Source organism: Amblyraja radiata, chromosome 6, assembly GCF_010909765.2.
Source record: "Amblyraja radiata isolate CabotCenter1 chromosome 6, sAmbRad1.1.pri, whole genome shotgun sequence".
NCBI classification, from domain to species: Eukaryota; Metazoa; Chordata; class Chondrichthyes; order Rajiformes; family Rajidae; genus Amblyraja; species Amblyraja radiata.
Window position 1 is genome coordinate 87,888,191 of NC_045961.1, and position 16,796 is coordinate 87,904,986.

Sequence of the window (16,796 nt, forward strand, 5' to 3'; positions counted from 1 at the left end):
GGGGGATCGCCTCAGCACAGAAGGAGAAGAGGAGGGAAGAGACTGCAGACCTAAAGACTTTTGCCTCCATCACAGTGAGGAGATGCTGGGTGGACTCACTGTGGTGGATGTTAATATGTGTTTATTGTTGTTTTTTATTGTATTGTATTGTATGTATGACTGCTGCAATTTCGTTCAGACTTCGGTCTGAATGACAATAAAGGCTATCTAATCTAAATCTAATCTAATCTTAAATATAGCTAATGAACTGGCCTCAACTACATTCTGTGGCAGAGAATTCCAGAGATTCACCACTGTAAAAAATGTTTGTTCTCATCTCAATCCTAAAAGATTTCCCCTTTATCCTTAAACTGTGACCCCTTGTTCTGGACTTCCCCAACATCGGGAACAATCTTCCTGCATCTAGCCTGTCCAACCCCTTAAGAATGTTGTAAGTTTCTATATGACCTCCCTTCAATCTTCTAAATTCTAGCGAGTACAAGCCGAGTCTATCCAATCTTTCTTCATATGAAAGTCCTGACATCCCAGGAATCTGTCTGGTGAACCTTCTCTGTACTCCCTCTATGGCAAGAATGTCCTTCCTCAGAATTAGTCGGGCATGGACTCGGTGGACCGAAGGGCCTGTTTCTGCACTGGATACAACACTGCAGTGCATGAGATGACTGTTAGTCTGTACCATCACCCTATCCCAAAACATTAATCCCAGGACACAATCCAGCATTCCCAGATCCGACATTTCCAATGGATTGCCAGCCCAGTCATCGGATTGTACTGGAGAAGGTGCCGAGATTTATGATGTGCCTGGAATATTTTAGCTCCGACTAGCGAGGCTTGGATAGTTTTCCTTACAAGACAGGAAGGGGAGATCGAAGGAGGGTTCTATAAAATAGAGGATCAAATTCCCTCAGCAGAGGCTTCAAAACCACAGCGACACAAATTGAACACAATTAGTAGGAGTAGAGAGATGAGGAGGACAAATGTTCTCACTCGGGTGTAGGAGTCCGGGACATGCTAGCTATGATGGGGAGAAAGATCTCATTTCCACATTTAACCAGAGTACGTGATGTGACCCTGAAGATTCATGACCTTCACGGTTGTGGACCTGGTGCTGGGAGGTCAGATTGGATTGGCGAGTTCTTAATCATCCAACACCAACATGATGGGCCAAATGGCCTCCCTTCACATCACAAATTTTCAATCATTTTATGAAGAACTTTGTTGGGAACATTGTAGATTCTCATCCATGACCCAGGTTTACTCCAAAGTGTTTGTCACCAATTTGAAGGTTCTCTCTCCATTTTCAGGGCATTTCCATTCCAGAGGGATCTGTTTCATTCCATCCACTCAGTCAACTCCATGAGACACCCTGGTCTCCATTAGATCTGCCCTTAATCTTCCAAACTCAAGATGATGCAGGACTGCTCTGTGCAACAAATCCTCAGAAATTAACCCTTTGAGAAATGCGCACTCTGCTCCACTCATCAACTATATTAATAAATTGAAGGTCATAAGTGATAGGAGTAGAATTAGGTCATTCGGCCCATCAAGTCTACTTCGCCATTCAATCATGGCTGATCTAACTCTCCCTTCTAACCCCATTCTCCTGCCTTCTCCCCTCACCTGTACTAATCAAGAATTTATCTATCTCTGCCTTCAAAATATCCACTGACAGCCTCCACAGCCTTCTGTTGCCAAGAATCACACAGATTCACCACCCTCTGACTTAAAGAAATTTCTCCTCATCTCCTTCCTAAAAGAACATCCTTTAATTCTAAGGCTATGACCTCTAGTCCTAGACTCTCCCATTAGTGGAAACACCATCTCCACATCCACTCTATCCAAGCCTTTCACTATTCTGTATGTTTCGATGAGGAGTGCACCTTTAAAAACTGTACGTACTGTGGGATGGGAGTTGCGTACTGGCACCACTGTCAATTGAGCGGTAACTGTCCCCAGTAAAGAACAGCAAAGGTGGCAAAGCAGTAGAGCTGCTGCCTGTCCCTGTCCCTGTCCCACTTAGGAAACCTGAACGGAAACCTCTGGAGACTTTGGGCCCCACCCAAGGTTTCCGAGCGGTTCCCGGAGGTTTTTGTCAGTCTCCCTACCTGCTTCCACTACCTGCATCCTCCGGCAACCACCCGCAACCTCCGGGAACCGCACGGAAACCTTGGGTGGGGTGCAAAGTCTCCAGAGGTTTCCGTTCAGGTTTCCTAAGTGGGACAGGGGCATTACAGCGCCTGAGACCCGGGTTCGATTCTGTCCACGTGTGCCATCTGTAAGTGATGGTGTGGGTTTTCTCCAGGTGCTCCGGTTTCACCCACATTCAAAAGACGTACAGGTTTGTAGGTTAATTAGCTTCTGTCAATTCCCCGGAGTGTGTAGGGTGCAAAAGCTGAATAACATAGCACTAGTGTACGGGTGATTGATGGTCGGCGTGGACTCGGTGGGCCAAAGGGCACGTGTCCACGCTGCACTCTGCTCCTCAGCTGGCTTCCCAAAGAACAAGACAAAAGCTGTGGACACCACGCTGGTGACAAGGGAGTCGCAAGGCAGCAACTGAGTACGAGGACAAGGAGATCCAGGAAATCCACAGAGAGCACCAAGGTCTTACGGCGGAACTGAAAGTGGATGTTGAAGGGTTTTAACAATGGAGCAGCGTGTGTCATTGAGAACCCTGTGACTGCTGTTTATTCTATACAACTGCCAGGCTGTTATAGGGCAGACGTGCTCTAGAAACACCTTGAGTGCACTGTATTGATACAGAGAATAAAGTGGCGTTGGGCTCCTTTGTTGCAGGGTCTCCACAACCATGAACTCCTCAATGAATCATGAACTACTTAACTGGAGGGGGACCAACGTTCTGGCAGGCAGGTTTGCTAGGGCTACACGTGTGGATTTAAACTAAATAGTGGGGGGGGAGGGATTGACAAATTGGGAGTATAAAGATGGAGTTGAGGGGGAAGTGACTACAGGAAAAATTACAAAAGATTCTCAAATTAATGGGAAGGAAAGCTCGAGAATGGACAACAGAGTAAGGTCAGGGCCAATTGCGAGCGGTGTGAGTGGGGAAGTGAATGCGGAGGTCAAAGTGCTGTATATGAATGCGCGAAGTATAAGGAATAAAGTGGACGAGCTTGAGGCTCAGTTAGAAACTGGCAAGTATGATGTTGTGGGAATTACTGAGACATGGCTGCAAGAGGGCCAGGGCTGGGAACTGAATATTCAAGGATATACCTCCTATCGAAAAGACAGACAGGTGGGCAGAGGGGGTGGGGGTTGCCCTGTTGGTGAGGAATGAAATTCAGTCCCTTACAAGGGGCGACATTGAAACAGGAGATCTGGAGTATTGTGTGCAGTTTTGGCCCCCTAATTTGAGGAAGGACATTTAGAACGGACAGGGCCGGTGCTAGGAATTGCGGGGCCCAATTAGAAAACTGATGGCGGGGCCCCTACTCTAGAAAAGTAAAAATTTATGTATGTTTATATTTCGTGTAGTTTCGGGAATTTTAAGGCAAGCTGGTTGGTGATTGGATGCAACCCCCTTAGAGACAGCGTTTGATTGGCCGCCAAATAAATTTGTCAAATCTGAAACAAAAATCGCTGGTCGGTGCGAACTCAGTGGACTATCTGGTTGTATCTCCAAACTAATCTGGTTGTATCTCCAAACTAATCTGGTTGTATCTCCAAACTAATCTGGTTGTATCAACCAGACTATCTGGTGGTATCTCCAAACTAAACAGTATAACATGCAGGTACATTCATTTAAAATTAAATTCAGTGCTTATTTCACATGATTTCTCACTGTGTAAAGCTCAATGTCTGACCAATTTCTGTTTAACACGTTTGGTCTGCCGTGAGCATTTTTCGTTGCATCTTGTTGCATCTCCCCTTTTCCTAATCGGCCACAATTCAGATAATAGTCTACTTTCCTGTTTTTGCCACCAAAGTGGATAACCTCACATTTATCCACATTATACTGCATCTCCCATGCATTTGCCCACTCACCCAGCCTATCCAAGTCACCTTGCAGCCTCCTAGTTTAGAGGGGTTTAAACGGTTTAGAGATGTTTAGAGGGCTTCATATGGGTTCAGGTGTGTTTACAATTGTTTAGAGGGGAATAGAGGGAAACAGGGGGGCTAGAGGAGTTTTAGAGGTGTTCAGAGGGTCCCAGAGGGGTTTAGAGACGTTATAAGCCCCCCGTGAGAAATTGTATTTCTCTGAAATTGAAGATAGACATAAAGCTGGAGTAACTCTGCAGGACAGGCAGCGCAGCGACTTTAGAGAGAAGACCCTTCTTCAGACTAAACTGAACTCTCGTCGGTGAGATTAGTTGTGATTGTCTGAAGAAAGGTCTCGACCAGAAACGCAACCCTCTCCCCAGAGCCCTTGCGCGTCCCGTTGAGCCACCTTCAACTTCAGAGCCAAACAAAAAACACAGAGTGCTGGAGGAACTCAGCGGGCCAGGCGATTGCCTCACCCGCTGGGTTTCTCCAGCATTTTTGTCTACCGCAAAACGTCAATGATTCCGGGAATGCCGAGGCGACAGTGTGAAAGAGCTAGAGAGAGACGAGATGGGGAGCGGGAGAGGGAGAGAGGGAGGGAGAGAGCAAAACACAAAGAGACACAACGTGGGTCGGTAGGTGAATGACTAACCTGCACACCAGGAAGAAGCCCCTTCTCGCGCTCCGGGGCCCTCACTCATGATGGTGAGTTTAAAGAAATTCTCAACGTGTCATCGATCTACATTACATCTACATGTAATTGTGTTTTAAACAAGTATTAATGACGCCGCGTGAATTTTATTCAAAGGAACACGACGTTATTAATACTTGTTCAAAACACAATAACATTGACTGAGGAAGGCGGATGGATGCATTGATGACATGATTGTATAACAACGAGTTAAGTACTTGCTGATAAGAAGTGCTAACAGTACTAGTTAACAGTACTAGTTAACACATCGTTTGTGTCTGATGGCCGTGCAGCGGTTGTTATACACAAAGATCCTATAGTGGAGCTCTGCTAGAAGATCTTTGGTTATACATGTTCGTTTAAAAAAAAAATCCGGATGGCGAATTAAAAAAAACTTTAGTTAACAAAGAGAATTCGTATTTCCATACGAAGTACGGAACATTAGTGCGGGGCCCCCCTAGGCGCGGGGCCCAATTGGGAGCAATCGGTCAAATCGGCTTAAAACCGGCCCTGAGAACGGAGACGAGGAAACACTTTTTCTCACAGAGAGTGGTGAGTCTGTGGAATTCTCTGCCTCAGAGGGCGGTGGAGGCAGGATGAAAGGGACTTTCAAGAGAGAGCTAGATAGGGCTCTTAAAGATAGCGGAGTCAGGGGATATGGGGAGAAGGCAGGAACGGGGTACTGATTGGGGATAATCAGCCATGATCACATTGAATGGCGGTGCTGGCTCAAAAGGGCCGAATGGCCTACTCCTGCACCTATTGTCAATGGAGTATTGGGTTAGCTGTGCAGTGGGTCCTATTACTTCCCGTAGTAATGTGCCAGCTTTGTGGGCACTGAGTGACGGAATCACTTGGAGAGAGAGGGGCTGCTTTTCAGAGAACTACAGCAGTGGGCAGTGGCAGCTCTCGATGACACTGGCGCTATGGGGTGCAATGGCCCCACTGAAGCAGACCATGGGTCAGGTGGGCTTGTAACTGCTTCCACGACGCAGGCGTCGAACAAGAAAGCATTTTATCAGGATGCCTCACTGCATGGTCTGGGAACAGCTCCATCCAAGACCGCAAGAAATTGCAGAGAATTGTGGATGCAGCTCAGACCATCACACAAACCAACTTCCCTTCTATTGACCCAATTTGCGCCCCACGCAGCCTCGGCAAGGCCACCAGCATAATCAAAGACGAGTCGCACCCAGCCACTCCCTCTTCTCCTCTCTCCTATCAGGCAAGGGAGTGAAAACGCACATCTCCAGATTCAGGGATAGTTTCTTTCCCTGCTGTTATCAGGCAACTGAATCCCCGTACCAAGAACCAGAGAGCAGTCCCAAGCTCCTATCTACCTCATTGGAGACCCTTGGACTATCCTTGATCGGACTTTACTGGATTTTATCTTGCCCTAAACTTTATTCCCATTGTCATATATCTGTACACTGTGGATGGCTCGGTTGTAATCATGTATTGTTTTTCCGCTGACTGTTTCTCACACAACAAACGCTGTTCACTATACCTCAGTACACGTGACAATAAACTAAACTCATTAGAATGGCTACAGTTCCACTATCCGTGTGAGAGGATACAACTTGGATGAGAGTATGGTGAAGGCAGAACCCCTTTCCAGGGCTGGAGACGTAATCAAGGCACCATTTCACATCCACCCATTGATGGTCCAAATAAAGGGGCAGAAAGATCTGTGGAGGAGCTGAACACAAGATCTTCCCGGGATATGATGAGATGAGAGTTGGGTTGATGCTGCCAGTGTCCAAGATTGCAGAACACCTGTGGAGAAAAAAGGATGGCACAGTGGTGCAGGAGTAGAGTTGCTGCCTTACAGCGAATGCAGCGCCAGAGAACCGGGTTAGATCCTGACTTCGGGTGCTGTCTATAAGGAGTTTGTACGTTCTCCCCGTGACCTGCGTGGGTTTTCTCAGAGATCTTCGGTTTCCTCCCACACTCCAAAGACATATAGGTATGTAGATTAATTGGCTTGGTTAATGTAAAAATTGTCCCTAGTGGGTATAGGATACTGTTAATGTGCAGGGATCGCTGGTCGGAGCGGACCCCGTGGGCCAAAAGTGTCTGTTTCCGCGCTGTATCTCTGAACTAAAACTTCACTCTGAGCTGACGAATGGTGAAAGACCTGGATATAGTGTATGAGGAGAGGATGTTTCCCACTCGTGGCAGAGTCTAGGACCAGAGACCATAGCCTCCGAATAAAAGGACGTGCCTTTAGAAAGGGAATGAGGAGGAATTTCTTACATCAGAGTGTGCCGAATCTGTGGAATTCATTTCCTCAGCCCTTGGAGACCATCAATGGATATCATGTGTCTACACACTGTAAATGCCTGGATTGTAATCATGTATTGTCTTTCCGCTGACTGGATAGCGCGCAACAAAAAGCTTTTCACTCTACCTTAATGCATGTGACGATAAACTAAACCAAACCACTGGCAATGCTCAGAGTCCACAGTGACTAGAGTCACGGGAATAATAGTTTGAGGCTTGTGGGGCATGGGCACAAGACAAGGTCCCAGTCGGCTCGGCCCGGAGAATTGCAACATCTCGTACTTCTGCATTCTCACCCCACCAGTTTTCACTTGCCACCCGTCCCAGTGATTTCCACGTGTGGCTTCCAAAGAGCCCTGGGCTCCCCTGCCTCAGTTTCGCACCGTTGCCTGTCTTCCCTGGCATTGATAAGAGGGGGAGAGGGAAGGGCGATTATATTTCACAGCACAGGCCAAGTAGGAGCAGGAGTCTTGTGAGGATGTTGTAACAAGCTACTGCCAAATAAAACAGCGCAAGCCGTGGCTTGTGACCAGATCAGAGGTGGAGCAACAGCTTCCAGGCAATCTGTGGCTCCACATTCTCTATCAGTCAGAGCATTGCACAATTAACATTGCAGTCATGACTCAGAACAAAATCAGATGAGTTGACACCAGATTTGTGTCTGAACAGAGATTTCTGTAAGGATTTGTACTGAAGTAAACTGAGACCGGCTTCATCAGTTTGGTCAGGGAAAGGCCAGAGAGGATTTTATCAGTTTCTCTTGCTGCAAATTCTAACAATTTCACTGTCAGCCACTGTATATTTAGTCAAACGCAACTCATATAACCATATAACAATTACAGCACGGAAACAGGCCATCTCGGCCCTACAAGTCCGTGCCGAACAATTATTTTCCCCTAGTCCCACCTGCCTGCACTCATACCATAACCCTCCAATCCCTTCTCATCCATATGCCTATCTAATTTATTTTTAAATGATACCATCGAACCTGCCTCCACCACTTCCACTGGAAGCTCATTCCACACCGCTACCACTCTCTGAGTAAAGAAGTTCCCCCTCATGTTACCCCTAAACATCTGTCCCTTAATTCTGAAGTAATGTCCTCTTGTTTGAATCTTCCCTATTCTCAAAGGGAAATGCTTGTCCACATCAACTCTGTCTATCCCTCTCATCATTTTAAAGACCTCTATCAAGTCCCCCCTTAACTTTCTGCGCTCCAGAGAATAAAGACCTAACTTATTCAACCTTTCTCTGTAACTTAGTTGTTGAATCCCAGGCAACATTCTAGTAAATCTCCTCTGTACTCTCTCTATTTTGTTGACATCCTTCCTATAATTGGGCAACCAAAATTGTACACCATACTCCAGATTTGGTCTCACCAATGCCTTGTACAATTTTAACATTACATCCCAGCTTCTATACTCAATGCTCTGATTTATAAAGGCTAGCATACCAAAAGCTTTCTTTACCACACTGTCTATATGAGATTCCACCTTCAAGGAACTACGCACGGTTATTCCCAGATCCCTCTGTTCAACTGTATTCTTCAATTCCCTACCATTTACCATGTACGTCCTATTTTGATTTGTCCTGCCAAGGTGTAGCACCTCACATTTATCAGCATTAAACTCCATCTGCCATCTTTCAGCCCATTCTTCCAAATGGCCTAAATCACTCTGTAGACTTTGGAAATCCTCTTCATTATCCACAACACCCCCTATCTTGGTATCATCTGCATACTTACTAATCCAATTTACCACACCTTCGTCCAGATCATTGATGTACATGACAAACAACAAAGGACCCAACACAGATCCCTGAGGCACCCCACTAGTCACCTGCCTCCAACCCGACAAACAGCCATCCACGATTACCCTCTGGCGTCTCCCATTCATCCACTGTTGAATCCATCTTGCTGCTCCTGCATTTATACCCAACAGTTGAACCTTCTTAACCAACCTTCCATGAGGAACCTTGTCAAAGGCCTTACTAAAGTCCATATAGACAACATCCACTGCTTTACCCTCGTCAATTTCCCTAGTAACCTCTTCAAAAAATTCAAGAAGATTAGTCAAACATGACCTTCCAGGCACAAATCCATGTTGACTGTTCCTAATCAGACCCTGTTTATCCAGATGCTTATATATATTATCTCTAAGTATCTTTTCCATTAATTTGCCCACCACTGAAGTCAAACTAACAGGTCTATAATTGCTAGGTTTACTCTTAGAACCCTTTTTAAACAATGGAACAACATGCGCAGTGCGCCAATCCTCGGGGACTATTCCCGTTTCTAATGACATTTGAAATATTTCTGTCATAGCCCCGGCTATTTCTACACTAACTTCCCTCAATGTCCTAGGGAATATCCAGTCAGGACCTGGAGACTTATCCATTTTTATATTTTTTTTAAGTGTCAGTACTTCTTTTACTTTGAAACTCATAGTATCCATAGCTACTCTACTAGTTTCCCTTACCTCACATAATTCAATATCCTTCTCCTTGGTGAATACCGAAGAAAAGAAATTGTTCAATCTCTCCCCCATCTCTTTTGGCTCTGCAGATAGCTGTCCACTCTGTCTCTCCAATGGACCAATTTTATCCCTCGTTATCCTTTTGCTATTAATATAGCTGTAGAAACCCTTTGGATTTACTTTCACCTTACTTGCCAAAGCAACCTCATATCTTCTTTTAGCTTTTCTAATTTCTTTCTTAAGATTCTTTTTACATTCCTTATACTCCTCAAGCACCTCATTTACTCCATGCTGCCTATAATTATTGTAGATCTCTCTCTTTTTCCGAACAAGATGTCCAATTTCCCTTGAAAACCAGGGCTCTTTCCAATTTTTACTGTTTCCTTTCAATCGAACAGGAACATAAAGATTCTGTACTCTTAAAATTTCCCCTTTAAATGTCCTCCATTTCTCTTCTACATCCTTCCCATAAAACAAAATGTCCCAGTTCACTCCTTTTAAATCATTTCGCATCTCATCAAAGTTAGCCTTTCTCCAATTAAAAATCTCAACCCTAGGTCCAGTTCTGACCCTCTCCATAATTATATTGAAACTAATGGTATTGTGATCACTGGACCCAAAGTGCTCCCCAACGCATACCTCCGCCACCTGTCCCATCTCATTTCCTAACAGGAGGTCCAGCACTGCCCCTCCTCTAGTAGGTACCTCTATGTATTGCTGCAAAAAACTATCCTGCACACATTTTACAAACTCCAAGCCATCCAGCCCATTTACAGAATGTGTTTCCTAGTCTATGTGTGGAAAGTTGAAATCTCCCACAATCACTACCTTGTGCTTACTACTAATATCTGCTATCTCCTTACATATTTGCTCTTCCAATTCTCGATCCCCATTTGGCGGTCTATAATAAACCCCTATAAGTGTCGCTACACCTTTCCCACTTCTCAGTTCCACCCAAATAGCCTCCCTAGATGAGCCCTCCAATCTATCCAATTCGGTCACCTGTTCACGCTAGTTCTATGGTACCCCACTTTCTCATCCACTGCCTATACACTAGTGGCAATTTACAGAGGCTAATTAACCTACAAACCGTCAAGTCTTTGGGATGTGGGAGGAAACCGAAGCACACAGAGGAAACCTACACGGTCAGAGGGAGAACATGCAAACTCCGTACAGACAGCACCAGAGGTCGGGATTGAACCCGGGTCTCCGGCATTGTGAGTCAGCAGCTCTACCAGCTGCACCGCCCACGGTGTATTCCTACATCCATTTACCCCAAGTTCCTTTGCCCACTACTTCCCCACAGCCATCAGACTATTAAACCTGGCTCGGACAAAACTCTGATTATTAATAACCCATTATCTGTTATTTGCACTTTATCAGTTTATTTATTCATGTGTGTATATATTTATATTATGGTATATGGACACACTGATCTGTTTTGTAGTAACTGCCTACTATGTTCTGTGTGCTGAAGCAAAGCAAGAATTTCATTGTCCTATCAGGGGCACATGACAATAAACTCACTTGAACTTGAACTTGAACCAACATTCCAGGATCTCAGTGCCACATTGAACGCTTCTTCATTCAATCATTGAGTTGCTGGATTTTCAAAGGCGGCTCCGAGCACATCTGCCTGCCTGCCAAGCAATCCCCTGATAGAAGTCGGGAGCCAGGAACCAAATGCTGGGGATGTTAGGCTGGCAGAGGGCACCCACAGTGGTTCACCAGCCCTTCCCCTGGATTCTGTGACATCTCTCCAGTGCCTTCAGATGTCTACTCTCACTAATCCAATCCCAGAACCATTCAAGTCAATAGACAATAGGTGCAGGAGTAGGCCATTCAGCCCTTCGAGCCATCACTGCCATTCAATGTGATCATGGCTGATCATCCCCAATCAGTACCCCGTTCCTCCCTTCTCCCCATATCCCCTGACTCCGCTATTTTTAAGAGCCTTATCTAGCTCTCTCTTGAAAGCACCCAGAGAACCGGCCTCCACCGCCCTCTGTGAGGCAGAGAATTCCACAGACTCACCACTCTCTGTGAGGAAAAGACGGCAGGGATCAGTGCTGTCTGAATAGACTGAACTCACAGATGATTTGAGGCATCCGTCTTCAAACCCATGAGGAGAGTTTGATGGCTCTGGGCCTGTGCTCACTGGAGTTTAGAAGGACGAGGGAGGATCTCATTGAAATCTAATGAAAGGCCCAAATAGTGAATGTGGAGAAGATATTTCCAGTAGTGGGACAGTCATAGTTTCACAACAGAAAGGCATTTCTTTAGAATGGAGATGAGGAAATAGTTATTTAGACCAAGGGTGGCGAATCTATGGAATCATTGCCACAGATGGCTGTAGAGGCTGAGTGATTATGGTATTTTAAAGCAGTGACTGGTAGGTTCTTGATCACTAAGGGCGTCAGGTGTTATGGGGAGAAGGCAGCAGAATATGGTTGAGAGGGAAAAATAGGTCAGTCATGATCAAATGACTGTGCAGACTAAATGGGCCAAATGGCCAAATTCTGCTCCAATGTCTTATGATGATCATATGACGATTTCTTACTTCGAAACATACAAAATAGGTGCAGGAGGAGGCCATTCGGCCCTTCGAGCCAGCACCGCCATTTATTGCTATCATGGCTGATCGTCCCCTATCAACAACCCGTGCCTGCCCTCTCCCCATATCCCTTGACTCCATTAGCCCCTAGAGCTCTATCCAACTCTCTCTTAAATCCATCCAGTGACTTGGCCTCCCCTGCCCTCTGCGGCAGGGAATTCCATAAATTCACAACTCTCTAGGTGAAAAAGTTTTTTCTCACCTCAGTCTTAAATGACCTCCCCTTTATTCTTCTCAGTTGGACAAAGGCTGACCCAGCACACTGAAGGCCATGGTGAATTTCTTCATGAGTAACTGCCTTTGTTGAGAGAGAACTCCAAAGTGTGGGAAGTGGACTATTTTTCAAGATCTCGTTTTGAACCTTGATTGTCAGAGGTTCCTGCGTGGTACGGCTAAGGATGTGTGGTACAGGAACCTCTGTCTTGAAGGTGTTGAACATGAGTAAGTCAGGAAAACTGGACAAGGTATGAAGAAGGGCCTCGATCCTAAAAGTCACCCATTCCTTCTCTCCAGAGATGCTGCCTGTCCCGCTGAGTTACTTTTTGTGTCTATTTTCGAGGAAAACTGGACACATGTCCAGTCTCCATCACAAAGTCTGCTCCCGACACTAGAAATCCCCCCTGCCTCCTTTACCAGGAGAATGATCCCAGGAATGTTTGGGTTAACATATGATGAGTGTTTGATGCCACTGAGCCTGTACCCGCTGGTGTTTAGAAGGAAGAGGGGGGGAACTCATTGAAACTTAACGAATAGTGAAAGGCCTGGATAAAGTGGACGTAGAGAGGATGTTTCCACTGGTGGGAGAGTCTAGGACCCAAGACCTTAGCCTCAGAATAAGGAAGTGCTTTTAGAAAGGAGATGAGGAGGAATTTCTTTAGTCACTGGGTGGTGTATCTGTGGAATTCATTGCCACAAAACGGCTGTCGAGGCCAAGTCAACGGATATTTTTAAGGCATAAATTGACAGATTCCTGATTTGTACAGGTGTCTGGGGTTATGGGGAGAAGGCAGGAGAATAGAGTTGAAAGGGAAAGACAGATCAGCCATGATTGATTGGCAGAGTAGGCTTGATGGGCCAAATGGCCTGATTCTATTCCAATAGCCTATGAACTTATCAGCAGTGCTTTATGTCTCTAAGCCCATTGTGGTCATGATGAGCTACAGACCACGTCCACACTGAGATCGCCAACTCCAACTCTACACACCACCCTCCGGCAGGCACCCTTCCCAGCCGTAGCACAGCAAGGGGAAATGCTGCCTCCCAGCCCCAGCTTCAATCCCGACCTCGAGCAGGGAGCTGTGCCGAGTTTGTACGTTCTCCCTGTGTCTGCGTGAGTCCCCTCCGGGTGCTACCGTTTCCCTTCCACATCCCAGAGATGTGTTGGGTGGTTTAGTGTAGTGGGTGTCAAAAGGATCAATGGGGAATTGGTGGTGTGTGAGAGGGAATAGCCATAGGGAAATGCGGAGGGGGAAATGGGATAGATAAAATTGCCTCTCTGAGACTAGCATGGATCAGATGGGCCATTTCCTCCTGTGTTATTGTCTATTCGAAATAATGTATAACCAAGTTCCAGAAAACTCTCAATAAATCTGTCCACCTCTCTAGTTCATTGCTTCTTGCCCAAGCTTCTAGTTACCTACCCTAGTATCTCATACATTGATGGTAAATTATCTCTGACCACATTGCTATGATGCTCTGTGTAATGGTTCAGATGCCACAGGAGCAAGTTGTTGTTATCTCTCCAGCCCAACTTCACCCTGAAGCAAGGGTTTAAATGCAACCCTGATTCACTAAGTCAGAGTAAAACAGCACAAAAAAAGTCCCTTTGGCTAAACTCATGAATGCCGATCAAAATGGCCCGTCTAAGATAGTCCTATTTAGCCCACTTTCGGCCCATAGCAGTCACTCTAAACCTCAGACACAAGGAACTGCAGACGCTGGGTTTACAACAACAACAAAAGATGCAAAGTGCTGTGGTGACTCAGCAACAAGGAACAAACTCAGCACCCAACAAAGCCACATCTTCCACAAGCAGCACCCGTGCCTGCCCCGGACTGTGTAAAGCCTGAAATAACTTCACAGCAAGGGAAAGTAGCTACTTTCCAGGAACTGGCTGGTCAAGTGTGGGTGAGCTACAAATAGTGTGACAGAGCAACCCAGATAGAAACAGAAAGTGCTCAGCAGGTCAGGCAGCATCTGTGGAAGGAGCAACCAAAGGAGTCAATGTTTCCGGTTGAGAAACCTTCAGTGCACCAGCCTGATGAAAGTTCATTTACACGAGACATTTAACTCTGGTTCCCTCTCCACGGCGACTGCCTGACCCGCTGAGGATTTCCAGTGCTCCAGTATTATACTGGCGAGACTGGCCCAGAGGTTTGACCCTGGTCTGCAAACCCAGACCACAGTAGGGGAGACTTTTGACTCTTGACATACAGCGCAGAAACAGGCCCTTTGGTTCACCGAGTCCACACCGACCAAAAATCACCCCGTACATTAGCTCTGTCCTACACACTAGGGTCAACTTACACTAAGCCATTTAACCTACAAACCTGTACGCCATTCGACTGTGGGAGGAAACCGGAGCTTCCGGAGAAAACCCACGCGATCACGGGGAGAACGTACAAACTCCGTACAGACCGCACCGGTAGTCGCAATAGACCGAGGCAACCCCTTCAGTGACACACAGCATCACCAGGCTGTTACATCGACCAAAGGGCAGCCACAAACAACATTTGATTAACAGTACTGGTGAAGATTCTCCCACACTGTGGCGCTCCCTCGACACTATCCCTCACACAGTGCGGCGCTCCCTCAGTATCACTTGGGTGTTGGAGACGGAGGCGCTCAACAATTACTAAGCATCGAGACGAGCCAAGGCACGAAAGGCGACCGGATAAGCGACGGTGTATGGGAGGGTCTTACATTCAATGTTTAAGTTTCCTAAGATTTAAAACTAATGTTTCAATTTGGGAAGAAATCAGAACCGGGAATTGTACCGTATCAGGGCGGAGTTGGGGAACTCTCTCCCCGGAGAGCGAGGGCGTTGGGACTGGGAACTCGCCCCACACAGGCAAAGGTCGAGCGAGGGGAGAGAGAGCAGGGGTGGGTTTGTGCAGAAACGGGATCAACGCAAACGGCCAGAGAGATATGGGTAGGAGCGGGCCAGATGGAGAGGGGTTGGCGTGGGGTACGCTAGCCCGGAGCAGAGGGGCCGAACGGCCTGAATGCTGCCCCCTAGTCACTGGCCTACAAAGCGGTGACCAGCGGCTGAGGGGTCAGGCACGTACGCTCGGGCTTGGTGTCAAATTTCACACTTGGATGCCGGCCTCAAGTTGCATTTGTATAGCAGCCTGGTTAAAACATGTTGTAGGGAGACGGAGTACATGGGGATGGGGAGGGGTCGTCCAAGTAGATTTGTGGGATTTAATCCGTCCCTCTGACTGCCTCACCCCCGCCCTGCACCACCCCTCTCCCCCCGCACCTCATCCTTTTTACCCCTCTCCCCCTAACTTCCCTCCACCCCACCGCTGTTGATCCCTCTCACACCCCATCCCTCACCTCAGCCCTCACCTTCCTCCCCCTCATCTCACTCCCTCTCCCCCACACCCCTCATCCCCTCCCTCGACGACCCCCCTCACCTCACCCCTCTGCCCCCTCGCTTCACCCATCCTCTCCCCCCTTCCGCCTGCCATCCCTCACCCCCATTATCCCACCTCCCCTCTCACCCGCTCCCTCATCCCCATTCTTCTCCCCCGCCCTCAACCCTCCCCTGGTCTCCCCACCTTCTACCGTGCCCCCGCCCCAACCCCTGCCCCCCTCACTACCTGCTCCAACCCCTGCCCCCCTCACCCCCTGCTCCAACCCCTCTCCCCCGGCTCCGCTCACGTCTCACCCGCCGTGTCCCAGATGGAGATGCTGTGAGCGCCCCAGTGTTTGAGGTAGAAGGCAGCGCCCACGGTGCTGACAGTGTCGTGGAAGCGGCGCTCGGTGTAGCGCTGCAGCAGCGAGCTCTTGCCCACGTTCACGTCGCCCAGGATCACAACCTTGCCGTCCGGCTTCATCATCCTGCCGCCGCCCCGGGGCAGACTATAGGGAACTTTGCTCCCGACTGCTCACTTCTCCGCCAAACCCTCCTTCTGAGCAAAGCGGAAACGCCCGCCCCAAGTGGCCGCCCCGGAATAAAGTTTTCCCAACTTCAAAACTCGCCGAGCGACAGAGACGATATCAAGATTGAAAATATTGGCAATTATCGCATTTCATCGACAGTAAGGCATTATTTGTGTTTTTCCTGATTCCTTTGATATCTAAAACGTTTCAGAAGTGATAAATTTGACTCTAAATTTTTTAAATCGCCCCTGGTTCTCAAGTGGGTTTTTACACACAAAAAGAAAACGCCTCTGAAGCTAAATTTATCATTACAAAAAATCACAAACCATACGTGTGTTTTGAATTACATTTTACTCAGATGCGAGCCAAATTGTTAGCTGTTTATTGGACAAAATCAACCTCAGCAAGGGAATTATTTGAAAGGGAATGGGTGTTTCTGTCAGAACGTTTTATTATTTGCCAAAATATGCATCTCAATAGTATAATGATAGAAAACTTACTTTTCCACACACCACTCGTAAGTCTGGAGATTTTTTAATGATAAATTTAGCTTCAGAAGCGTTTTCATTTTGTATGTAAAAACCCACTTCAGAACCATGGGCGATTTAAAAATTTTATAGGCAGA

At 47.0% G+C, this 16,796-nt stretch overlaps 1 protein-coding gene across 1 annotated transcript in view; it reads right to left on the reverse strand.

Moving 5' to 3' along the window:
* Positions 1 to 16,216, reverse strand: part of rab20 (RAB20, member RAS oncogene family) — a 28,212-nt gene extending 11,996 nt beyond the window's left edge. Inside the window, exon 1 of the mRNA XM_033023135.1 lies at positions 15,957 to 16,216. Within this exon, the coding sequence (XP_032879026.1) occupies positions 15,957 to 16,128 (172 nt within the window). The 5' untranslated portion in view covers positions 16,129 to 16,216. The remainder of the gene's footprint in view (positions 1 to 15,956) is intronic.
* Between the last annotated feature and the right edge of the window lie 580 nt (positions 16,217 to 16,796).